This window comes from Synchiropus splendidus, chromosome 9 (assembly GCF_027744825.2).
Source record: "Synchiropus splendidus isolate RoL2022-P1 chromosome 9, RoL_Sspl_1.0, whole genome shotgun sequence".
NCBI lineage: Eukaryota > Metazoa > Chordata > Actinopteri > Syngnathiformes > Callionymidae > Synchiropus > Synchiropus splendidus.
Genome location: NC_071342.1, coordinates 20,604,893 through 20,632,144, shown reverse-complemented (window position 1 = coordinate 20,632,144; position 27,252 = coordinate 20,604,893). Strand labels below are relative to the sequence as shown.

Below are 27,252 nucleotides of genomic sequence, written 5' to 3'. Positions count from 1 at the left end.
GAGACCGAGGGGTCAACCCTGGACCAGGTGGAGGGATTATATCTCTTCACTGGTCTGAGTGCGTCTCGGGATCCCCCAGTCTGAGCAAGTGGATGTTGCCCGTTTGGCACGACCTTTAGAAGCTGCTGCCCCCACGACCCACCAATGGACAAGCGGGAGAGGATGGATGGATGGATGTGAGAGGAGAAACTATTGTTTTCTTTATCATCGAGTCAAATGATTAACGTTTTTCCCCATAATGTTTCAGGATCTTCCCGCTTCTTTCCGACCTCCATCTGTACTACACCGCATTGATTCTGCTCATATTTTTCTTTGCTCTCATTCATTTCTAAAATCCCCTTTCAGCCTCAATCATTTATTAGATTCATGTTCAATTCAAACCTTTCATTTTTCCTCATTATCATCACCAGTGTATCACTCACTCCAGATTCCTTTGTGCCTCTGAGAGCAATGGCATTAATTCCATTTGCTTTGTGAACTTATGTCTCAATTCCGAACCTCCTTATCATCAGTTCGGTGACTCAAAAAGTTTGCACGGGTGTGAAATAAATCTGATTTAGTTCAGCGAATGCCAGAGTAACATTGAGGTTTCTGAGCTATATATATATATATATATATATATATATATATATATATATATTTTTTTTTTTTTTTATATATATATATATATATATATATATATTTTTTTTTTTTTTTTTTTTTTTTTTCCACAATAAATAATGTAATGAATAATGTCATGTGGGGTTTAGGGGGTCAAGGCTCCAAACAGCAAGAGGGTCAAACCATTAGTCGATCAAAATAATCGCCTTAAGAGATGCATACATCCAACACAATCTCACTCCCATGGCATAAGATATGACTATGTTCCCGTGGACTTGCGTGCGTCCAATATTGACGGCGAAGTCAGTCTTCCATGTTGCATGTTGATGCTTTGGCGTTTCCCTATTAGATTAGATCAGTTGTCCTTTATTTCTCCCCCAGTGGGGGGATTCAGTGTGTCACAGCAGCCACAAGCAAAGACACTAAGGCATCAAAGACAACAAAAACATCAAAGACACACTGAACAACAAAGATGCTCAAAGAGCAATACCATACATAAAACATTAAACAGTCCCACATTAGATCTTAAATTCCTCGGTAATAATGGAGAAAAAACGCTGTCCTCTCTAAGTAACGTTTCAAAGAAGGGGTTGTGCTCAGGATATGTGCGGGGGGTGATGATCGGAAGCTCCCATCACGATTGTACCCTGGAAGATCCTTTTATATATATATATATATATATATATATATATAGCAACGTATGTGGCGCTGCACTTTACTGATGGTACCTCCCAGCAGAGACACTGACCAGAGCATGATCATCTGAGTGATCTTGACTCAAGAGATCATCCAGAGCGAACGGAGCGGCTTTACCCTTAAGGCTTAAACCCAACCCCAACCTCTGTGTTTACGTGATATGCCATGGTGTTACGGTATGCTGCTGAAGCTGAAACGGGCTTCAATTGAAAGCCTAGTCCTTCAACATAAAGGCTGACTTCAGCTCTACATTAGAGACAAAAGCCGCTTGGTAATACAAGTAGCATCCGACTTACGACCTGCTCGACTTACGTTCACCTGTACATACGACCACGGCCAGCAGATGTTTATTTTTCTTATTCAATGTCTGGCACCTCAGTACATATCAGCCCGGCAACATGTACCACAGTTACGGCGGCACAGTATCCTAGCATCCCACTCTCACACTGTCCACTACAGTAGTAGCTATAACCGTTGCGTCGGCCATTTTGAATGGCATTTGACTTACATCCAATCTGACTTACGACCGGTTGGTCGGAGCCAATCCCAGTCGTAAGTCGGATGTTACTTGTAGTCAGTATTAGACGCTTGGCTGGCATTGGCATTGGTTGATCACGTGATCCGCCACAACTCCTTACCCCCCACTTGAGTGTTCGTCGACCAAATTTAGATTTTTATTATTCTGGATTTGAACCTACATGATGGTTTATTGCATTTTCCTATTTGGATAAAGGCGTCTGCTAAACAAGGTGTAGTCCAACGCTCGGATCCTTATGCAGGCCATTACCGAACCAGCGATTGCCAGGCGACTTTATTATCTTTTCTGCGATCGAGTCTGCTGATTGACACGTGTTATTAACCCAGTTTAACTGATGAGGCCGCTAACACAAATCACGTGCAGCCTCCCTCGGGAAGGGGGGCGAGGGGGGTCATTTGCATAAGGTAAGCGAAGATCATCATCTCTTTCCATCTTTGGAGAATTGCAATTCCCATTATAGCCATCGCCACCATTGCTGGTGGAGGGATCACCGCCTCCTTGGTCATTTTTATTGGGCGGCTGACTGTGACTGAGAGACCTGCCATACCTTTTCTTCTCTCCAGTACATATAGGAGTCGTTTGGCTTGAGTCCCACTGTAGTTGGAGGAGGACTGGCGCTGACTGTGGATGGGACCCTCATTGATCAAAGCGCCGAGGGGGATGGGGCGAAACTGAGCAGCCAGAGTGAGCTGACTATGGTAATGCTTCACCAGATCGATTTAAGGGATGTGCAGTTGACGCACAAGAATGCTCCAATAAATCCTCTTTCCTACCCTCACTAGCGGCGAAGTGTCTTTGATTCCTCAGCATGACTGCAAGTAGGAGACTCGCTTAGAATTCCAAACAGCGCCGGTACACCAACACATCAAAAGTGCATGAATTACATGAAAAGGTAAAGTGAATGTGCAGTATGGCCGCCTTTTTTTTTCCATTTTCCATATCCACTTGTGGAAAATATGAAGCCTGTTTGCTCACATTTACATTTAAATTTGCGTCTGTCTTCTGCATAAACAGAATTACATTTAAATAGGCGGAATACTAAACCGGATCTGTCGTGTGAGTATCAGCTATTTACTATTCATAGGCTTTAAAGGCTACAGAAAATCCCCTTAATGGAGGAGAACAGACGCTCAGATAAGAGGGGGGTTTAGTGGAGTCCAGAGGTTGGACTTCCTCCAAACCAACGGGTCCAGATGAAGCCCAAAGGACAGTGACTGGAACTGTTTTCTCCCCATAGATCACAAAGAGCCGTCTTTATTTAACATATTCTACTATAAAAATGGAAAATTAAAAGCAGACAGATATCCAAGTCAACAATCCGACTTTCATACAGAGTAAATGTTATTTTTCTCTGCACTCTGGTTTCCTCCTAAAATAGCAGTACCTCAGTTCAATAGACGCTTGTGGCACTGAAATGTTCCTACCTCAAGGCAGTGACCATATAAAATATGGAAATATTCCCCAACCATTTTTGACCCCGAAAATCCAAGAAGTGCGAAAACATGTGTGTCACACCGGTTACAGTGTTACAGGGTGGAAGCAGCAGGGCTAAAGAAAGGGTGAGGAGAGTAGATGTCCAAAAGCCACGTCAAAGCATTCATAAAAAAAAAATTGGTGACATGTTAGATGCTATTTTTAGTGATGTTTGCGCTATAAATAAAGCAAATATTTTTAGATTCACCAGCTGTTGTGTTGGTGTCTTTGACTAATACTGCAGATCTACGATAATGATTCCAATGTTCCCTACAGTGTGTCTGTATACTCATTTTCCCAATAACAAACATCCACCGGTTCAAAGTATAAACAGCCAGATCATTTCTCTCCGCCTTAAATACATTACTGAGATGTGTCTCCGAGCGCAGGGGCAGCGTTTCCTCATAATGAACATGCTCATTGAATTCCAAACCGGCTGCCTCCTGCTCAGACTTCATGTGTTTGTCTTTTAATGTTTTTATCTCCCAGTAATTTTAATGGAACTCATTAGCCTACAGGGGACAATTCCGCCGGCGCAGGGGACATAATGAACTGTCTTACCTGAGAGTGACACTGTCCTTTTTATTTTCGCCAGCAACGGCGTGATGAGATAAAGATGGCCACCGAAGCCATTAGAGTTTTATTTGGTGCAGCCAAAGGATTAGCGGGGAGAGATTAGGATGGTGAATTCACCTTGCTGTCTGTTTTTTTGGCTTTCACTTTCTTTTTGAATGAGTATTCTCAAAAGAGGTTTCTGGGATAGAAGAGTTGCAAATCTCCTGTGGTGTTTCTCTTCACCACTGGCAGTGGGAGTGTTGAGAGGCGATTATTATGCATCATTTTTCCGGACAGATATGGCCATTATTGTGTTGAACGTGTTTGTCTTTATTGATAATTTGAAACAACCGAAAGATATCTGTGGCGCAGGAAGGTTGTGGTGTCAGTTCCAGGCGTGAACCACAGAATGTTGGGCTGGTTTGGATGAGGCTGTCGGCTAAATTCTGATGCAGGATTTACATTTTCTCCATCTACTTTGTCTGCATTGCTTCATTCGTACGACGTGTTTATGTCGGCTGCTGTGTGTAGTTTAAAGGACAACACGCGAATCCTTGTGGGTCGTCTCCGGTGCTCAAGTCCGTTTATGGCAAAATAAAGAATCCATTTGCACTAAAGTGGTCTTATTTTGCTGCGTGGGAGGAAACTAAATCTTCTTTTATGTGAGCTACCAACACTGGAGTCTTATTTTTAAATGGTTTGTGCTTGACAACTGACAGAGATGAATTTGAAACCTTTTTTTTTTTTTTTGTGTTCTATTTGGTCTCATGGTTGTTTGTGTGCCCAGTGACTTTATTTTCTCTGTCTTTATATATATTCTTTATATGTATTATTCTCTGTGTAATTTATTACCATGTATTCAGAAGTAGAGTCACAGATTGTCGACATAGAACCAAGCCCCACAAAGATTACTTCAATGTTCGTTAGGTAGCTACATATATGACCAACTCTGATATTTGGTAAATTGTCAAAAGTGAATGAATCGAAGGAGAAATGCAAGGCTTTTAACAAGGCACGTCCATGTCATTTGACATCTGGTAATGTGGCCTCAGAGAGTTGAATACGAAGACTGTGCTCTGTCTTTGTTTAGCATCTCTACATTTGTTTCTTTATCTATCTTTATATTTAATGCTGCAGTGCAGTTTACGTTTATCGTCATCAGACCACAGAGATATAAGACGTGTCACACACTGGATGAACACTTGACCATTTCCAAGCTAAATTTTCATACTACTCCTCACTGGACTTCGATCTCTTCGTCCTTCATCCATCCATTCCGCGGGCAAATTTCTGGACGAATGGTCGGCGAGTTATATCTAATGACTTGCTCTTAGATCACTGGCGTCTTGCGTCAGGAATGCTAGAAAAAAATGATTTCACACTTTCTTGGGGAATAGTCAGAGTCTATTTGAAATATTAATCATGTTTTCATTTCATCCTAACCTTTTGATCCCAGTACGAGAGGACAGTTTATTACGCTTTGCCGTCGGCATCCAGCCATCACCATTTCCACGCCTGCTCCTACTGACTGACAGCCAGTAAATGCATATTCATTTGTGTTGATGTTGTCGGCTATTATGGAGAGAATTGTTGTCTCATGCAGATTCATCGCTGGTTTCCATGGAGACATGCACAGTTATCGCTTTACCGTGTTGCTGCTGCATCGTAGAAAGCATCGTCTGCAAGTATTTCTACTTCACTGCACTGTATTCTACGCATAGACGGCATTTATTTAAATTTGGGGTCCAGGAATTGACTACCTCAGCATGACCGCTTGGGTTGGATTTGTTCACGTTCTGCTTCCACTGTGTCGCCATATGTGAGATCAATAGAGGCCTTGGCTGACCGAAATTGGAAGATTGTCATGACTGCCACACATGCAGCGATCAAATAGCCCCCAAAAGTAATTGAAGGATTCAATTTGCTGGGTGCACGCTAGTTCACATTCATCTCATCTCACCCCGAGTTAGCGTCTGAAACGGCCCGTGGAGACTCACATATGGAGATTTACTTTAATCATGCTCTCCGAGTGTGATACACCTTCAACAACAACAACAAAAAAGAGCTGGAGAGGCGGCGGAGCCGTCGGTACCAGAGGACACGAGGGGCATGTCAGCCGCAACAGTAGGGTCAGATTGTTTCAGGGTGTTATATGGCATTCTGTTGTTGACTGATATTAAAACACACACTGACATTATCAGAGCCTCACGTTGAACTACATCTCCTTGGCGCTTTCATCACATCATTTCTCAGTATGGTGTCATTTTGTATACTCTAAAATAGGCTTTTAACAGGTAGTTAGACAAACATCAAAAAGTTGTTTGAGAAGGAGTAGAGAACTGTGGATGTGGTTACGGAGGAGCTAAAGAGGAAAGGGGTGGTTGACTTGCAGTGGCAACATCTTAAAGGAAAAATACTGAAAGAAGGTAATGGGTAAACTCTAACCTAACACCGGGTGTTGGGGATGCTGTGTTCAACGGATAATAGGAAGATTTGCATCAGAAGTTGTTGGGTCATTCTAAGTCCATGTTTATAATGCATATCTGGAGTTGGTTTGTGTAGGGTAGTTGAACAAAGGGTCTTCTTCTTCTTCTTCTTCTTCTTCTTCGTCTTCTTCGTCTTCTTCTTCTTCTTCGTCTTCTTCGTCTTCTTCTTCTTCGTCTTCTTCGTCTTCTTCTTCTTCTTCTTCTTCTTCGTCGTCTTCTTCTTCTTCGTCTTCTTCTTCTTCTTCTTCGTCTTCTTCTTCTTCGTCTTCTTCGTCTTCTTCTTCTTCTTCGTCATCTTCGTCTTCTTCTTCTTCGTCTTCTTCGTCTTCTTCTTCTTCTTCTTCTTCGTCTTCTTCGTCTTCTTCTTCTTCTTCTTTGTCTTCTTCGTCTTCTTCTTCTTCTTCTTATTATTATTATTATTATTTATTATTATTATTATTATTTATTATTTAATGAATAGGTAGTATGGTTTTCTTTTGGAGCATCAACTGAACAAACAAATAAATTAATTAATAAATACTGCAAACTTCAGATTCCAGATCAGACTCCAGTAATGGAAAGAACAATAGCACTGTTGCCTCCTCGCTCACTATTATCTGTTGTGTGTCTCTCAGTGCAGCTGTGATGCGAGGGTTATGTCATTTCCTATATGGCTGCAAACATACTCTAAGGGACGGGTGGTTCTGAACTCACTAGAAACGTTGGTACAGTGCAGACTTCTGTTGTGTTTCCGCTGTTTGTCCCGCGTTAACCTGGAAATGCGTGAAACAGCTCTGTTATCTGAGCCACACTTCAAAAAAAAAAAGCTTCCATAGGGTTCTTTCAGCTTGAGTGATTGATTTGCAGTGGCTGCCAGGCTGCTTACACTCTGTTGTATGCTTCAGCTCTCTTATTAAAGCAATTAATGCATGCGCTCGTACCTGTCTATGTGCTGGTTGGACCACAGAATCTATACCCAAACGGTCTGACTAGGTGCAGTTCTCAGAAATATAGGAAAGTAAAGTTGATTGTCTGTTTTTGTTTTTGCCAACAAGCGACAAAAATACTGCTCTCTCAGCTGTGAAAATAAAAGTGAACAGCAAGACATTTAAAGCATCGATACTCAAGTGTGAGTGAAAAACAGAAAACATGTTCCGGCTTGTTTTCATAGCACACGGAATACAATTCTTCGGTGAGTCATTAAAACAGAACAAAGGTCAACACAAGTGAGCAGCAACGCTATTATTGCATGAAACAAAAATGAATCTCAAGTGAAGCTGTTATGAACTGAATAAAATGAGGGTTTAGAGATCGTCTGCTGCTGGGTGTCATCAGCAGAGGTCACTTTATTTCCACTTGGCCCCGAACTATCACCAGCATCAAACATCTCCTGCCTGTGTGGGTGGATAAGGAGGGATCAAGTTGTGGATACTTCTCTTTCTCACCAATTCCTACCACTCTCTCGCTGTTAGGTACACAAAACAGCATAGACGTAGAGCTTTATCTTATGAAAACAACACTAGCCTACCATTCCAAGATGCTGTACACAGCTCAGTGATCCTTGTCGTCCAATGAAATGTGACGCCAGATATTTGTTTGAATCCATGATCACATGTTGCGGTGCTGCTCCAGCCACCTGACTGGATAACGTCTCCATTTGATCTTGAGTTTGACACGTGGATGTAACCAGGTTATTCTTGTCACCTAATCCATCCTTTCATTGTGTGATACTTTTCATAGTTTGCATTTTGTTGTCTGTTTCACCTTGGTCTCATTGTTCAAGTGTGTTGTCACTTTAAGTAGCGCATGTGCGAGGCGTTGCTGAGGACGTAGGTGTGTGTGTGTTCTGCACCGTTGAATGGTCTCAGAAAGTCAATGAATGTAGTTCACAGTTGAAAATAAACTTGTTCAGAGTGAGTCATGAAGATAGTAAACATATAGCAATATTGCATGTGTTGCAGCAGACTCAAAACACAGCTGAGCTGATGGTTCACATGTTTTATTCTTTTGAACAGGTATGCTTTTATTACTTCATGTAATCTCTTTTGTTCAATGATGTGTATTTCGCTACTTCAGTGTTATGCTCAGTGTTGTCACTGTCGAGGAGCACACATACGGCGGAGCTCACAGTTCACGTTTGTTTTTTTTAGCAACATTGTCACTGCTGAGGAAAATAAATCAGCTGGAATGTGACAACTATGTGGTTCATTCAATCTTCCGCGCACAACGCAGAGCATTCATCGGACTTATATTTCTACCCGGTTCTTCTAGTTACATGAACTAGAAGAACTAGAAGAAACCTTAACAATGTCTCTGTACAATATGGGAGACATCCATGTATTGTATTGTTCCAGGTAGGAAAAAGGTTTGTTCTTGTAAGGGACTGAATGAAAAGACACTGGCCATGGTTTGCTTTCTATTTCCTCAGTTGCGTTCCTCCTTTGCTCACAGCGCCTCCCACAGACACCCTAGTAACTAATGCACCCTGTATCAACGAAGAGTCATCAGCTCTCTGACTCCAGAGGAAGTGGATCTGAGAGCGGAGGAGTTATTTGTATTTGTCTGACTATCTGACTGTCTTGGAAACAAATGTTTTTAATGTGTGAATTGGATGAGGCTGTGGGTGAACTATCTCATTTCATACAGTTGTTGTTTTCTCGTGTTCGTCCACTTACCACTTGTGATTAAGTTTCGTTGTTGTTCAGCTGTGTTAATAGAACGACACAACCGCTCTCTAAAGAAGTCACAAGACTGTGCTGCGCAGCTTCATCCAGTCTTCAGACGGAGCGAGTCCACCCACTCTGTGTGACAGCCAACTGTTATTGCTGCACAGAATGACCGGCCATTAATCCTGTCCCTCTGCCACACTGCCCAGTTCAACCTGAGAGGCGTGGGAGAGCCAATGTGGCGGGAGAAAAAACAGGACCTGATCCCAGTCAGCCCCACCGGGACGTCCACGTGTGGGAGAAATAACTCACTCTCTGTACCTGAAATGTACTTGTGGGGCTTTTCCGTCGGCGTTTAAAGACAACGTGACATACTACTACTATTACTCACTACGATTGTGATAACAAGCAAGTTAGTTGAGATACACTTTCCTTCTCACCTTGGCCACCTCTGGCATCCGGACATTGGTGTGGACATGCAGCCACTGAGGTTCATCTCACCCAGATTAGGAAAGCGTTCTGCCTCAGTCACTCATTCATAACAATTGTGTGTTAATCTTCACAACAAGGCAGTATTTTTGGAAGATATTGTGAGCTTTTAGAAACACAAGTCAGCATCTCACGAGTTCATTGGAGGGCCAGGCAGATTTCTGTCTCAGTATTTAAGATTGGAAAACACACGTCCTCTGACCCAGCAGTCATTTGGCACTAATGATGTACGTAAGTCCAGAATCTGAATCAGCTTTATTGCCAAGGTCAATGAGGATCCCACCAACTAGGAAAGTCCTTTGGTCCAACGTGCAAATATAAAATAAAATAAAGGAAGAAGCTGTTCCTGTGACGGGAGCTTCTGGTCTGGATTGACCGTAACCTCCTCCCAGAAGGAAGAGGGACAAACAGCCCATGACCAGGGTGAGAAGGGTCGGCTCTGATCCGATCTGCTCGTCTCTGGGTCCTGGAGACATGCAGCTTATGAAGAGGTGTCTCACCACAACCAACCCTCACCACAGTGGGGTTTTCTCACCAGGGTAGTCAAGTTGAGTCTACTCTGTCTCACTCTGTTCATGACTATCAGGGCTCTGCTCTTGAGCAGGGGTCTAGGTCTGGTGCAGGTTTTTGTTCCAGCCAATGAAGCGCTCATAGTTTTAACCAATCAGGTGTCAGCTGAAACAAGCAACACCAGATTGACAGTCAACTGCTTACAGTGTTCAGAGAACAGGGGCCCGTTTCAAGAAGCCTGTGAGAAAATCGGACGCCGAGTTGTCCACTTCTAATCCACGACACTCAGAGTTATGTTTCAGAACAGAAAGCCCTCCATCAATGGAACCCAGATTACACAATTCACTATGGCAACGCGTGAAACAAAGTGTCACACCTGTTTCTTTTGCGCAGCATTGACTGTTCATGCAGAAAGTGAACACGCTAAAGAAGGAATGACGGCTGCGTCAATGTTAGTGACAAAAAAGAAGTTTCATCTTCAGCGTGTGAGCGCCCCCAACAGATGGAAAACAGACTTCTCTGTAACGAAAATGAAACGTAAAAAAAACCCATCAAGGAATAATTGAATTACAAGCAAGTGTGGTGTTGTCCTCATCAACCAGAGTTCATAGAATGGAATGCAATTAATTACTATTGTAATGTTTTATTATAGCTGCTGTGATGACTGCAGCCTGAATATAAACCTGTGTGTACTGGTTTTAGTACAGTTGACCAACTGGGATCTAAAATCTTACTGTTACCACTAAAATGCAATATTTATTGGACATAAAAAAAAGGATTTTTTCATCCTGTGACACGGAAGGTTCTCATTGGTGAATGGACATCTAGTCGGGTGATGAACATCCTTTCCCATCAGAAAGTTCTGCATCGTATCTGAGCTTTTTAAACTCAAGGTTTTGCACTGGGGCAGGTTCAGTTCATGGCATATGTTGCCATGGTAACTGACACAGAGGTTTGCTGTTCCTGCTTCATGAAAACACGGGAGTCTCTGCTCACTTCTGGGAAAACCAATTCAGATTTTTCCCTGGTCCACCTGTCTGAAACGGCCCCCTGGTTGTTGGAGCTGTGTGTGCTGGTTGGGTTGGAACCAGAACCTGCAGTCTCAGGACCAGTTTGGACGCCCCCTGCTCTTCAGTATTCTGGGTGACTGGCTCATTGAGGTTGCAACAATACCTCTGTATTCCGCCTCCAACCTTGCCCGAGAATCGTCTTGCTCTGGGGTGTTGTGTTTGTGTGTGTAAAATTGTCTATCCTCTCTTCTCCTGCTGCTTTGGGAAGACGGCTACAGCAGTAGAAATAGCTTCTCTGGCTCTTCGTGGTCTCACCATTATCCTAACAGGCCAAAAATAGCTTTAATCAGAGTTGGATCTGTTACCGTGATGTGTTATTAAGTGTGTGGTGGGATGAGGAGTTTTATTGAGTGCAATGGAATTAGATGATGCTGAATCACTACTGAAGGTTATTCATTTATAGCTGCTACATTTGGTTTGGCTTTTTTTTTTACGCTGGCTGCAACAGTAAATTTGGTGCTCATTTCCCATTGTCTCTTCTGTCTGGCTTCATGTAGGAACAGTTGAGGAGTTTGGACTTAGTTTCCCTTACAAGGTCACGACTTTCCATTAAAGCATTAGTTAAAAGTTGAAAAGTTTTTATTGTCATTTGCACAGTATAAGAAACATATTTCCCTGCACATGAACTTCAACATAATTTTTTTTTTTTTTAATAAAATATAAATATAAATCAGTACATTTGATGTACAAGTATATAAAGTGTCTTCAGGGGAGGGGTCCTCTCACCAGGGTGTCCTGCATTTCACGCTCCGGTTTCACCGTCCTGAGAGCAGGAGAGTAAACAGACTGTGATGTGGAGCCCTGGTGATCCACTCAGTGTTCGCGGTCCATGACTGTGGTGGTGCCATACCACTGCTGCTGTAGAAGTTGCTGAGCATCTGGAGTGGCATGCCATTCCTCGGCCTCCTCTGGAAATGACCAGCTCTGTCGTGTTGTGGTTCCATGTGAAGTCATCAGTGATGTGAAGTGGTCTCCTCTTCTTGATTCATCCCCACTATCATCCCCTTGGTCTTGTCTGTGTTGAGGGTGTTGAGGTTACTGACCTCGCACCATGACCAGGACTGGCCACCTCCCTCCTGTAGGCCGCTTCATCTCCTGAGTTGTTGTGTCCGATCGCTGCAGTTTCCTCAGACAACTTCAGGATGATGTTGTCTATGTGGGAGGCAGCCTGGTCATGTGTGACTAGGGAGTCGAGGATGGGGCTGAGGTCACATCCCAGTGGCGTTCGGATGCTCTTGCCGATGCTGGATGACGTCCTCTTTCCAGTCTTAAGAGTCTGAGATCTGACAGTCAGAAAATTCAGGAGCCAGTCACAGAGTTTCATGTGGTGAGCCAGAACAAATGTTGTGGATCAGAAAAAATAAATGAATAAAGGGCTTAGTGCAGTACGTGTGTCAGTTTCGTGTATACACCGATGTTTAAATGTTGCTCTAGCTTGTGTTGTAAAATGCAATGTTTGCGTTATAAAAACACGACTTCCTCGTTCAACTTTTCCCAAATTACGGCTGATAAATAGCAACGTGGGAAAATTAACTTTTTTGTTTTCATAACAATTCTGGCCGTATCTTGTCATCAGAAGATAACCCAGCTCATTTTTGTAAGATAAGCGTTTAAAAACACAATCGCAGGAGAATTACCACCATCTCGTGAGATAACCAGTTAATCATCGCTGGCTCTGCAACAACATTAAAGTGATTGTTTCCATCCGACTTTCCACTGTGAAATGATTAAATAAAGGTTCTATGTGTCATTTTCACAGTTTTCAAGATGCTCTTTCTCGTTGGCAAACTGAATTAATGCATTTGTTTAAGAATGAACTGGAAATCTTGTATGTCCCAGAGTGAGTTCTGTGACGTGGACATGTTGACAGTCACAATAAAAAAGGAAAACAAGTTCATGCATAATGGATGGACGTCTCCAGCCAAATGCATTTTTTTGCCATAAAACTGTAAGAAATTGTTGAAAACTTTTTCATGGCAAAAGGAAAAAAATACCCCAATAAAACAACAAAAAAAAATCCGAACAACTGCAAGAAAACACAGCTATCGGTCGAAGCGTGACTTTATCAAGTCGGGTGTGACATCTGAAGAGAGTTGACTCTGACTCACTCTGATCTTGTGCAGCATGATGGGCCCCTGAAGGCTGGACATCCATACGACTATTTGGAGACACTTTTGCTACACGAAGAGCTGAGTTAGCCGAGGGAGACTTTCTGCATTTTTGAAACTTTATTTTTTGTTATTTATTGTTTGTTTTTAACACAGCTGAGGAGACTATGTTTTAGCTGACACCTGTCTATTAGCAAAATAGCTGGAATGTTTAACTTTCAAACTGGCACATCTCCGTGCCGGTTCCGATTCCTGAACATAATTTTGAACTAGCCAACATGTTCAAATGGGGAAAAAAACAGGTTCAAGCTCATGAACAGCAATGTCATCGGTGGATGTGTCGTTTTTCTCCGTTGACAAGTCAAGGAAGTACTGTAAGTTTAATAGAATATAAGCTTTGTTCGCTCACATGATCTCAAAGTTGGGGAGCCGACAGGCAGCCATGTCAATACGAAAGGCCTCCCAGATGTTCCGATCTTCTTTGCCATGAAGACAACTCTTCTAAAATGCTACATTTTAATCACAAACCTGAACTTTTGCCGATCAGTTTTCTTGAGAGTCGCCAACCGAGTCCGAGCATGTCCTGCTGTGGCGCATGAACACGTCGGCCACGTCTTCATCTTCTTCATCTCCAAACATCTCTCCTCTCCACGTGTCCAAACAATCCGGACTCGCTGACTTCATCTCTGTGGTGTTAAACTTTGTAATTTAACGGACAGTGTTTTTCTTCCCCATATCCTTCTCTATCATGGTGGTACCACAGTAAGTGAGTCTGATCCTCATTGTATCAGAACTGACTCCATCTTCAGCCGTCTCCTGAAAGTTTGCGCTGATTCTTCGAGTCAGGCAGCGGAAGCAGAGGGTGCTTTAAATCTGCTCCAGTGGCGTCCCACTACTACTCAACACCACCCTGACTGCTGTTGCCATGGCAACGGTGACAGTTTAATTCACTTGATAAGCACTGCAAACAACACAACAGCGCTCAGGAGAGAAACTCTTTTTAAGCTGCAACAATAAGGTTTCCGGAGATTGGATTCTTTTGTAGTAGGTGTGGGATCTCGTGTGTCCACCTGTGTTTTTGAACATGTGCTGTGGCTGGAGTTTCACTGACTACAAGTAAGAATTATGCAAATCTCCCATCGTGCACTTCAGCACTTCTCAGCAGGGGAGCGACCGGCCTTTGAGCTCTGTTCAGCCAAAGATGATCTTTTTACTTCTGGAAGGATTTCAACTCACGTCGCCCGAAGATGCATCTCTCAACTGCATCTGAAATACAGTCTTGAACGGACATATTGACTCGTAATGTTGTGGGAACTAGCTTGAAACATACTGCTCAGTTCAATTTATTCAGCCGTTTCTTCTTGTGCAAATGACCGACAGTAGCAGCGTAGACATCCCCTCCTTCGCCATAACATTACGGTGTAGACTTACGCCATCTGGATCTCTGGTCTCTCTCCTGTTTGGATGAAAATACAAACCTTCAAACATCAACAACAAGGAATGTGTCTGAATCACCTCAGTGTTGACAGTTCTCATGCTTCCTTGGAATGAGACGCTAAAACTAATTCTTGGCAGGATGCAACCTGAAAAGGTGCCGGAGTTGAACTGTCTCAACAGTGAAGTGGACACATCACATAATAATATACTAACTCTGTGCTGTATCTCGCATGTTGGTGGCTCGGGGTCAGTTAACTCAATGTCCATGGTGTCGAGTAAACAGGTGACTCTCTTCTCGGTGGGTTGCTCAGTTACATACAGTCAACATCTGCAAATGGTGTTTCATTCTGTAATTCAGCCGATGCTTTTTACATACCTTTCAACTCCAATATGACCGGCATCGTTGCATGATCCTGAAAAAAACTGAACTCAGTCCAATCTGCTGCGCGGTGCGGCCGTGCACTTCCCGAAGCGGGAAGGCAATGACCCGACGGGAGCACTCCGGTTGACTTGCTTTAATTATATTTGCCGCACTGACAAAACAACACCAGACTTCACTGCAAGCAGATTTGCCGTGAGCCAGGGAAACATCATCATAGAATAAGATCATGAGAACTGTCTCTGTGTAGGAGCAGGGCGCACACAATGATGTGGTCCTTGAACACGTTCCTCTTCTTTTCACATCAGGGGTCAACACATCTAGTCCTCCACCTTCGACTGCAGTATCTTTACCATCATCCAGACACGACTTCATGTCCTCATTCATCCATGAACCTCACTGGCTGTCTTCCTTTTCTACTTACTTTAAATATTTTCATGAGAAAATGTGCGTAAGCCTTGCACATCGAAGACTTCGCGGGAGGTTTCCCAGCCACGCCCACTATGCTGTGATTGGTCAGGAGGACACCTTCAGCCCGCCTCTGCTCATAGCTGTCAAAAAGGAGCGTCTCAGTGCACTCGCTATATAAACTCCACACTTGGACGTTGAAAATCTCTCCCAGTCAGAGCTGCTCTTCAGCATCTGCCTGTGGTGACAGACTGTCTTTCTCTGTGTTGTTCTTGCGCGCACACAAAAGATAATAACAATGTGAATAGTTCACTTGAACCAGGCATTACATCTCTGCTCCGACTCTAAGCAGACAGTCTGTGTCATGACTCGGTCGGTAATAAGGAGGTGGGCGGGGTCAGAGCTGCACTAGAGGCAGAGCAAAACAGAGGACTGACTCTCGTAACCTCTCGTTCACAGGGATAAAGCAATAACTTCAAGAGGAAACATCTTCATGTTGAGATTCTTACTGCAGCATGTGCAGGAGCACTTCGACACTTGAATCATATGAGTCAGGAGAGTGGGATTAGTTGCTCCTTCATGAAAATATGCTCATTAATTGTATTTGACTAGGGCTTCTGTGAAGGTAAAACATTTTAAAAGTTACAGCAAAATAAGTAAATAAAACGTCCGTCGTCATAAGACGTCAGTCAGAGGTATGGTGTATAAACAGAGAGTCCAGAAAGGCTTGAAGTGACTGTTGGTTCTGCTTATTCCATGGAGCAGATTGTAACTGTTAATCGTCGCAGAAATCCAAAATGCTAAGAATCGATGCTGAGCTCGATTTTTTTTTTCCTCCGGTTGTGACCCTTTTTTTGTCCTGTGTACAAAGAGGAATTGAAATGTGGTGTTTGCGACAACGGTTGCTGGCGATCAAACACCACTCTCGTGTTTATCCCCGCAGGCTGTTTCCGCAGCGTTTGGGTTCCATCAGAGTGAAGCAGGTGAAAGAGGCGAGCGCCAGGGAAAAGCTGGTCCACCCGAGTGCCCTCTGAGCGGAAACAACTCAGTGAAAAAATGGAAAAGGAGGCCGATCTTTCAGAGGAGGGAGAGGTGTGATTATTGTTACTTAGGCGACAGCATGGTGCCCCGCTGGAGACGGCGGCGGGAGCTTGTACGGAGGTCAGGCGGTCCAGGTGCAAATCCGATCCCCTGTGGCAGTGGTCAGGGGAGATTGAAAAACAGTCCTGGATTAATGCATGCAGCAGCTCAGTGCAATTGACGACAAGTGGAATTAAAGTGCTTTGTGCTTCACTGATATCACTGGACACTGTTGGCTACGGATGAAACGGTAAACTAGGACCAGATCTTTTTGGTACAGGACCTAAGGTCTGGTTAGTATGTCGACCAATCCAAGGAACTAAAGCATGTTCTGGCAACCAAGGCATGTTCTGATGGCGCAGCTGTTGACATGAGAAGCCTCGTAACCGGCTGTACTTGGTGACCAGTTCGCAACCTGGATAGCCGGATCTCATTTCCAGATGTTCCCCGTTTTAACTGCTCCCACAGTGTAGCCATCTTTTAATTTCAATTTGAACCATCCACCCCACAGTTTTCATTAGGATGGATGGGTGATCACACCAGAAAGCAGGAGCACTGAGACACACGCAACAGACTTAAAATAGTGAGCGAGGAGGCAGCAGTGCTTGTGTTCTGCGTTGATGGTCTCCAAATTATTTTGTGTTCAAACACTGGTAAAATGAAAGGTTTTGGTTGAAGATTGCAACATTCTTTCCTTTTTTCTTTTTCATCTTCTTTTTCAAATTGTATAATTATTATTATTGTTTGTTTATTTTAAAAGTTTAAGGTAGAAATTTGCTTAAAAATTAACCTGTTGAAACCTGTTGCTGTGCTTTAGATGAAGCAACGGAAATTCTCAATGTTACAATAAAATGCTGCCTGTGCGTCCCATGCTGCACCGAACCACAGTTTTTGTGTGCCGTCACACCCCTATGAATGGCTCCTTCATCTTCCACCTTCACACCAAGACTTTTCCCCCGTCCACCAGCCCAACTTCTGTGGAACTACTGTTATGCACACCGTCAGTTTCCCATGTGAGCACTGTTCCAACAGACTTCGATCTCCATATGTTCTCTCAGCTCGGTGCCTTGAGCCAGCAGTGCACTAGCTCTTTGGACTGTGAGCCATACAGTATCCGTACAGAGAATCACCTCTGACTCTTATTTTATTTTTGAGACCAAGTGAATCCCTGAACTTACAAGGAGCCCAACTTGTTTGCAAAAATGCTGAGATTTGGCAGAGAGGAAAGAAAAATTGACGTCCGTTCGACTGTCTTCACTCTTTCCATCATCGATTCTCTGTCGTTTAAGGTCAGCCTGGTTGTGTAGTTTGGGAAGATAATCTGCTTGTCCAGTGGTAAACAGAGATTGTAGCTTCCATCAGGAAGCCACACATGCAGCAGGTGAGAGCTCGGGGCTGTAAATCCTCCTGATACCCCTCATAAAAGAGGATGAAAGATGCAGAGGAAGATGAGAACGCCGGTGGATGAGATTGCTGTTTGTGACTCTGCGTCGGTAAATACGCTCCGCTTGGGTGCAGAGGTTACCTGTCTTCAGCTCCTCCAGTCTGTGTTTAACTAGTCGGCAGTGTCACAAAGAATGAAAGTCCTCGACGGCGACTCGTTCTCTGATGTCTGTGTCTTGTGATGTGTTGTAAACAATGTGCCATTTTAAACTGTTCAGGAAGAGCCATACAACATACATTTCAAGGGCTCTGTCTTTGTGTACAGCCACACACATACACACCACCACACGCACAATCTACAGGAGGAAAAAAAAAAAATCAATAGTCTTTCAAAAGGCTGTCAATGCACCAGCTAATAGCTAACAAACCAGATGCCGCAGAAACCGTCTGCAGCTCATTGCCTCACGGTGGCCATGATGTAAAGGAATTGTGCTCCAGCACGTCTCTGCTCTTCCTCCCCTCAAGAGAATACATTTCCACCATAATGGAAGTCAAAAGTCGATCAAACCAATTCTTGAAAGGCCAACTCAAGTGGATCCGGGCGTCAGGTGAACCGCTGCTCTCTAGCTCCATCCTGGTGACTTTGACAAGTATGTCAACGTTCTGCTTTCTCTTTCAATGTCTTTTCAGTGGTCAGTCAAAAAATGTAGAGACAGATTTGCCAAGTCACAAATGGATTAGTTTATTTTATTTATTTTTGTTTTCCCACCTTTTTTACAGGATAATAAAACTGTCTTTATTTTTTATTGTCATAAAATAGAACAGTTACTCTCATTGTTATTTCTTTATTTTCTCACCACAACCAAGGAGGTTACAGTGTGTTTTCGATGGTATTTGTTTTTCCATGTTCAAAGTAACCCGAAAACTGACGGATTTGGATGAAATTTTCTGGAAAAGTCAGTGATCTGGATCACCGTCTGGAATTCCTGGGATTTTCTGTAGGATTCTTTAACATTGGGAGACTTTGTAGGTGGTGGACTGAAGCTATCTTGGTGCGAGATTTGTGCTCTTTGAGTGCTTTTATGCGTATGTTATTTTTTTTTTTACATTAACTGAGTATGTCTCTGAATAAAAGGTGATATTACCTTTATTATTATTATTATTATTATATTTTTTGACAAAAAAAAATCACAGACATTTTGCTGCTTGAATATTATACTCATATACTTCATTAATTTGTCAATTGTTTCTTTTGCTTGGATCAACATTTAATTTTCACCATGTTATACACATTTATCATATTCTTATTTACTTATCTGACTATAAGGGCATTTTTTGTTGTTGTTCTTTTTTGCTGCCTCTCGCACACCGGAGGGTGGCGTGATTGAAAGCTTTTCCAAACTGACTTCATTTGGAAGGCAGCGCCCGCATCACCACCGTCAAGTTTATTAGGAACATCATCAGCTTTGTCATCATCATCATTCCCTGAACGCTTCGCTGCTTCGGTCACTGGATGGATGTGTGCGGACGGTCGCTGTCTCTTCACCTCTACTTGTTTGGAGTGGCACCGTGGAGGAATCAGCTTTATGCTTGAGTGTTTGTCGACCAGTAGATGAGACATCGATGCTCTGGACCTACAGCACAAGACAACACAGAACAGAACAAGGATTGACTCATGATAAATATTAATGATTCCCAGCCGGAATTCAGGTCAAGATTCAGGTCCTTAATATGGAACTGTTCAATATCTGTGTGTATATTGCTTTTTTTTTAATGCAGAACATCCGATGAGCCACTATTGAAAGCTGACCTGGAGCATGTGTCAGACTAATGCAAGGCTTATGCCACAATTGGTGTCAGAAGTGGGATGTGGCTCATTACATTTGGATGCAGCTTTGTGTTGAACCCCAGCGTGATTTTTTTATTTGACATGTTGTGATGTTGGTCAGTTGTAAAATGACAAACATGTTGGATGATACATAACACAGAGCTGTAAAACGGAAGTGACACTTGTGTGTGTCCACCAGAAGCTCTCCCGTGCTGACGGTGCAGCTGCTGGAGCTTTTTTAATGATTAAACTTGATCTCTTGGCAGGACGGAGTGTTGTCCTGAGAGTGCAGTCAGCCGCTGCTTCTCGCACCCTCGAGCAAAATTCTTGTCCACGAGGGGGTTTTTCTATTTGTTTCTCAGCGGCCGAGTTGTGATGATGGCAGCACACAAGTACTTAGCACAGGACGCGTGGTGGATCATATATTGTCTAGTGGTTATACTTCAACAAAGTCCTTATTAGAATTTCAATTTAAAGATCGAACGGACCAGTCCTGGATATCAGCTGTCACATGGTGCCACTTATTTTGCTCCTCTGCCAAGGACATTTTTTGATGCCTATAGTTTGTCTGTCTGTGTTCAAAATAACTTGGAAACAAATGATTCCGTTTTTGGAGTAATCCGGATGTCCGTCTGGATCCAGGAATTTTTTAAGGATTCTGCAGCATTGGGAGATTCTGTTGGGGTAGACAGAAGGTGTTTGATGGAGGTTTGCGCTCTCTGAGTGCTTCTCTAGTGTCCGACGTATCCATCCCACGTCATTGCATTTTGAAGTCGTGCCGAAGTCTTTTCCACACTAGCCAAATAAAGACCCTTTACACATGTCTTTTTTTAAAGAGCCTTTAAGAGACCTTTTTCACCAGCTAGTCAAATCTCACCTCTTCATTCTCCACCCACAGATAACAGGAAGAAAAAGAAGGATTTTGTGTTCAGATTTTTGTTCAGTGAATTTGTGTCTTGAACATTTCTCTGTAATCTCTCTTGCTTCTGTGTGTGCGAGTGCTCGGAACCAGAGGCCGCCACTGAGGAAAAACCCAGCGCAAGTTTCGGTCAGATCTATGAGTCTGTGAACTCAGAATGTGAACGTAACATGACTCAATCAAGTAAAGTAAAACTCTCAGTCTGAGTCTCTGCTACTGCAAATGTTATTGAGAGAGAGTCTTGTGTTAAACATCAGGGTCCATGTGAGATTGTTGCGTGGCATAAGCTCTTGAGATACAAAGAAGAACAGCAGAAGTAACGTGACAAAATAAAACCAAAATAAAAGCAGAATATGGTGTGATAAAAAATACCCATGATGCCAAAATAAAAGTGGAGAATTCAGAAACTTCAGAATCTTAACGGTCTATTGTGTAACATTTCAGTTGTTCAAAATCATTGTTTTATCATGAATATTTACCATTAATAGCTAATATTCCTATTGGCTTGAAATCGTTTGTATACGCATGAACTGGGGTCGACGTTCTATAGAGGTTTGTTGGCCGTTGTGGCACGTGACAGATGAAACTTTACAGCCTTCCGCGTTTTCTGCAGTGACATGATAAACTCAAGCGCTGCTCATGGCTATGGCCCTGACACCGGACTCAGCAAGTTTGAGATGGAAAACATGGACACGGACTACATGTGGTCCGAATCCACATTTCAGGAACAGGAGTCGTCTTCTCAGTCCCGAAAATAAATAAATAATGAAAAGTAATGAAATGAAATAGCATTTTATTACCTCCCTCAGGTTTCATTTTGATTCACAATTGTGACCTTTTTTTTTTTTATCGGTGTATATAGGTGACACTTGTGAAGCAATATAAAACATAATTTTAATGAAAGCATGCCATGAATTGACAAAACATAAACTCTAAATTAATCTCAGATGAGTGTAAAGAGATGATCCGCTTTATTTTAGCTTGTAGCCCTAATGTTTTGATTCAGAATTTTATGTTTTGTTTATTCTTGTTGACCACCATGAGTCCATTGATGGTGTCGAGGTGATGTTTTGGCGTCTTATGGCTGCCATCCAGGCTGTTCCCTGCACATTTGTTACTTCCAGGACATGGATTCCTTGGCTCTTCATCCACATTTGAAACGAGAAATATGAGCAAACCTGTATTTTTTCTGAAGTGTGTGACGGTTAATAACACAGCATGTTTGCACCATGATCAAAGTTTAACAGACGGACAAGTTCATTCATAGTTCAACAACACAAGTTCACTCAGCTCAGCTCAGAGAGCTGGCGACGCTTTTGTAAATTCCTGTTAGCCCACCATGCATTGCAGTTTCTCCTCTCTGTGATGTCACCCCTGCAAGCCCCATTGCTCTCTGGGTAGAATTACATGGATGACATCTCAGAAACATGAAGGCTACCGTAGCTGTTCAATGTTTTCTTTCAACTGTGCGACAGTTGATGGTTTACATGGTCTCAACAGTAGATGGGAGAAATTCTCACACAGTGGACCTTTAAAAGAGCCATTTAAACCTTTAAAAGAGAACAAGCTGATGTTTGTTTTGAGACACAAGATGAAAACGTTTTGGGAGACCCTTCACACGACTGACACCTCAAGCCAGTCTAGACCACCATTATATCCATTTTTCATGAAACTAAAATGCTCTGGATTTTTTTTGCTCACCTACTTTTAGGTGTTTTCTGGGTTCTGATTGCAAAAATACTCTTGAAGTTACTGAGCTGACGGTTGATCAACGTATAGCCAGCCAGTGTGGAGCGACCCGTACTCAATTGAAATGCAAATGCTAGCCTTCTTGATCATGAAGTTGCAGGTACTGACCACTGCAGGTTAGGGAAAAGAGCTGTGGCAACAGCTACTTTATGTTGATATGTTAATATGGTATTAGTTGGTACCTCGGCCATCCAGAAGGGGCTGGTTGAGTTTGAGTATTTGGATCAATCGCAGTGTGATCTCGACGTATCCAGGAAAAACATGACTTTACTTTCCAGCCTCACCTTCACCCCTCCCTTTCTTCTCCTAAATCCACCTTAGTGCTGCATGTCCAGGTATTCTGTGCCATGAGTGAGGAGCAGTCAGACCTGGTGTCTCTTTAAATCAAAAAAATGGTTCGGTGTTGATGTGCCCTCAAGCTGAAATGGTAAGAACCATTTCCACCTCTGCGGCAGGGAGTCTGACCAAACAGACGCACTAGAGCTTCAAACGTGATTCCCCGGTCACTTCTGCTCTCTGGTCGCCTCCGCTGCTGCCGGGAAACATTTCCACTCTCTCGCGGGACCTTTTGGCTCATTTCTGGAGACGTTATTTAATTTTTACCCTGTTTTTTTTTCCCCCTCCTTCCCTCGCACAGAACTCAGTGGCGGTCGCCTCGATCCATTTACCGCTGGCTGACACGCACATCTCCTCCTCTGCGCTGCAATCTGTTGATAACTCCACTTGCAGACTGCAGTTTATAGTCTTTCGCAATGGGAAACTCTTTCCGTGCACGGGGAATTCGTCAAATCTGGCAGACGATGGGAAGCGCCGGAGCGTCTCGACACCAGTTGCTTTCACCAAATTAGGTAAGGGGGCTCTGTTTTGGACGTGCGGCGCAACACCGCGGTGCGCAACATGTTGGTGCACATGTCTGATGAGTTGTGCACTTTCCAACGCTTCTCTTGCAGATGGTTGCAGCTTCGGAGGCGCCGTGCGCACCGTCACTATTGCTCTTAGGCACTTCGCACTGGGCGTAGATCCCACCGCAGCCTACTGGGATTTTGACCTGCTGGATGGACACGGTGGCTGGAGGGCAGAGGGCTGCCACATAACCGGCTCCAGGGGCAACACGACCACCATTCATTGCACCCACCACAATAACTTTGCAGTGCTGATGGTGAGTAAGTCATTCATTCATTCAGCTGCATCGTCTCACCGCAGTCGGATCAACCGGAGCGCTTTTACGCAGGGATTTTTTTTTCCTCTTTTTTTTTTTTTTCCATTTTCTCCAGCGGAGGAAAATTGTTTTGAGGGATGGGTTTGCGCTCCCCGTATCCTGGAAAGTTGTGTTGTATAGTGTGCCACCTCTTTCCCAAAAGCAGCATAGCAGCAGCAGCAGCAGCGGCAGCAGCGATGCTGAGGAGGAGCGCCTGGTCAGGAGCTGTTCGCCTCCGAGCGCAACCGCTGCGCTAATTGGTCGCAACCATCGGCGAGCGAGCAAAATGTTGGATTGCGAAGACGAAGAAGAAGCGTAGCGTCGCCGGCGGAGATGCCTTCAAATTGATTCCATGAGGATTCTAAGCAGGGGGGGAGACGCAATGGCATCGCATCGCCCAGTCGCTCCATAGAGCCGCTGCGCTCTTCTTTTTTGTTATTTTCTTTGGATGCCAAGAAATCCTCCGGATGTTTACCGAAGAGTGGGACTCGTTAGACTGGGAGGTCAGTTTGCTGTGTTCTTCTATGTGTCTTTTTTTTCCCCCCCTACGAGTTCTGTCACCTGCATATTTCATGAGGCGGCTGTTTCTATTCGGTGTGTTTGAAAAGCCGCAGAGGAAAGCGGCGGAGTGGCGACACGGGGCGCTCCGCGGGGGTGTCTGTGGAGAATACTAACTGCTGCCAGGTGTCAGATTGTCTTAGCTTCAGGGACGCGCAGCCACATTGTTTTATCACAGATCTCAGCATGAGAATCGGAGCTCGAATGTGACGCTCGGAGGTTCCGACTGGGTCCACGTTTTGGTTTAATGCGCCGGGATTGCGCGTGTATTAATGCAGTCACCACACCCGCCTGGTCTCCGCAGTGCCCGAGAAAAGGACTCCCATTTACAGACTTGTGACATCACGCCTCTTTCAAGCCTTCATTATTTATTTCCTCGTGATTCTTGGGACCGATTTCTTGGAAAGCTGCTGCAGGGACCTGTTGAATAATCCGATCACGTCAGAGGAATGTCACCCTCTCTCCTCCAAGCTTCATGTGGGCTGTGGACGGCTTTTACGTGTGAAGTTGGAGACAGTTGTGACAGTGGTGATCTCTGCTGTGACATCACCGTCTGATGTTGCCATGTCATCTCAGAGGCAGCTCTCTGGTTGGACCAGCTGTTTCCCCAAACCCACCTCACTGTGTGGTGCGGAGGGTCCGGGAGTGCTGGGTGGCTTCAAGAAACGGCAGCGGTGACTAAGTTGGGCAGGCGTTTCTGAGCTGGTGTCAGTATAAATAGAAAGTTACAGTAAGAAGCGGTAACAACACGTTACATAAGAGTGTGTGTTTTTGATGTCCTCACAGAGGGTGTGTGTCTTAAGCACTGAGCCCGGTCGTTGTTGGACGGTAATAAGCTGCAGGTCGTGTGTGTGGCTGAGGTTTTCTTGTTAACCCCTTGTGGCTACACACCCTGCTCTTGGAGGCTGTCATTTGACCACGCACACACACCACTCATTCAGTCCCACATTATTTAGTTGAAATGTGAAAACATGCCTCACAGCACCTTTGTGTTGAATATGACTCACAGATATAGGTTTGTGTGACTCATGCTATCACTTAAAAAAGATACTGCCCAGTGCTGCCGAGACACAAACACATTATTCATCCACATGATGCAGATGAGAGAGGTGACAATAAACTCACCCGAATCACTGCACTCCCACTCACATGTTCCTCTTATTCAAGGTGTCCCTGACGCCCATATAGGTCTGCATGAGTGTCTGTATCACAGTCTCTTTCACACCCCAACACAACACGCTCACACACTGAGACCACATGAGAGAACACACTCGCACAAAGTCAGTGCCGCTCTGAAACAAATCACTTTCTTTCTACAGCATCACAATTTCCGTCGCACAAACCGGTCTCATGAGCTCCGTCACATCGACGTGCCGTCGCACACACATCCTCTTAGTGACCTCACAAGATCTTCAATGCCAAGTCACACATACTTATTCCCCTCGTGGCATCACTGACTGTGACATACAACCAAACACTCTTCTCTCTGGGTCACCTGAAACACACACATACACACGTTGACTTCAAGTGTGCTTTTAAGATGCCGGTTTTGAGTCTGAGCTGACAGGTTATTGATTTAAAAAGCCAGCTCAGAAACTGTCCTTTCATGAGACTCAATTTCGGATTTCTTATTTTCTCATGACGCATGCGGAATGACTTTGTGATCTGAATGGTAAGTGAGCGACTCTGGGGCAGCGTCTGCTTGAATATCAACCACTAGAATGCTCCTAAAAAAAAACTTTATTTGGGGCGGTTTCTGCTCAGTTTTCACAGTAATGAATGCAGGATTCTGGGGGGGAAAATTGTTAGTCAGACGCTGTCGTGTGATTGATTGATACAGATCTGGGTCAGAAAGACGTCGTGTTGTTTTAGCGTTAGAGCGCTGTGGATTTCAGCACCACAGACAGCTCCCCGATCTCCGTGGTGAGTGTCTGAAGGGGAGGGCTGAGTCACGCGTTTGCAGCAGTGGAGCTTCATCATCTGTCTTCATCATTGTGACACCCTTCATCACCTCCCTTTAACCCCCAACAGCAGGAGACATCCCGTGTCTCCAAACCCCTCCCATCTCAGGTGAAGCCTGATTTATATGTTGTTATTGTGATGGCCGCGTGGATAACAAACAAGTCGTAATTGCTCCGAAGCGTATGATATTCTGAGCCGAGGAGGTGTGAAGACTGACCGTAGGTCACTCTGAGAGAAACTGTTTGGGTGGAACACCAAGTGAGGTCAGATGGTCTCCTAGCAACAGGAGCTGTTTATGATAACCACAGACTCCATTGACAACTGGAGGTCTATCAACTACATTCAAAACCTTTGTTTAAGAAATCATCGAGTTTCACTTTTAAAAGTTTTGGTGACAAAATCTACGCACTGATGGTCAGTTAGAGAATCAAAAATCGAGTTGCTTTTCCTAAGAAGGTGAATGTTGACATCTAGCATTAGCATGTTAGCATATAAAAATATGGTCACAAAGGCAAACAGTTTTTTTGTAGACACATGTTCTGAATGTACAACAAAGATTCTACTGCAAATGTTTTCACCTCGGTTACCTCAAGCCAAACATGATGATCAAGCTCTTTGTCAGCGAATGTACATCCTGCTCACGGAGCAATGCGAAATGCTCATCATGACTCGAACCACGAACCTTTTCTGGAGTTTCCCTTAAAGGCTTAAGTGAAGGGTCAGGTTTTGTATTAGTGAGAAGGAGTTCCCTGTAAAGCTACACACAGACATTCCATAAACAACACATTTTTAAATGTAAAAATTATAGTGAATAGGCGTAGCGAAGGATAGAGGAATGGTAAAACATTTGACAGTACACTCTTTAACAATAAAGAAAATACAATAACAGAAGAGCAGAGAGCGCTTCCTCTGCAAGTGTTGCTACAACCACATACAAATGACCAGTCTAATAGATTAGTCAAAAACATGCACTCATTTTTGTGTTATTCTGTGAGAGCGACTCCTGCGACAGGAGAATGCGGCACGTCTTTGCCGTCATCAGTCAGATTTAGAGCATGGCGACCTCTGACAGTGAAGACAGAAAGGTGTGCCATATGCACCACACCTCCTCACTCCCATAGCGTAATATATTGACTTTAGGGAAAGTGGACATTTGCGTCCTACACTGACGCCAATGTCAA

The 27,252-nt window shown here is 43.8% G+C and overlaps 1 protein-coding gene across 7 annotated transcripts in view; it reads left to right on the top strand.

Moving 5' to 3' along the window:
* LOC128765279 (adhesion G protein-coupled receptor A1) overlaps nucleotides 1-27,252 on the top strand; it is a 205,080-nt gene that overhangs the window by 110,011 nt on the left and 67,817 nt on the right. For 4 of the 7 annotated variants that reach the window (XM_053875890.1, XM_053875889.1, XM_053875888.1 and 1 more), the window contains 2 exons: nucleotides 22,991-23,201; nucleotides 23,304-23,512. The exons of 2 other annotated variants lie outside the window; for them this stretch is intronic. In XM_053875890.1, coding sequence (XP_053731865.1) covers nucleotides 22,991-23,201; nucleotides 23,304-23,512 — 420 coding nt within the window. Of the gene's footprint in view, nucleotides 1-22,990; nucleotides 23,202-23,303; nucleotides 23,513-23,882; nucleotides 24,055-27,252 lie in introns of those variants that run through there. One more of the 7 variants, XM_053875894.1, reaches the window with a different exon arrangement.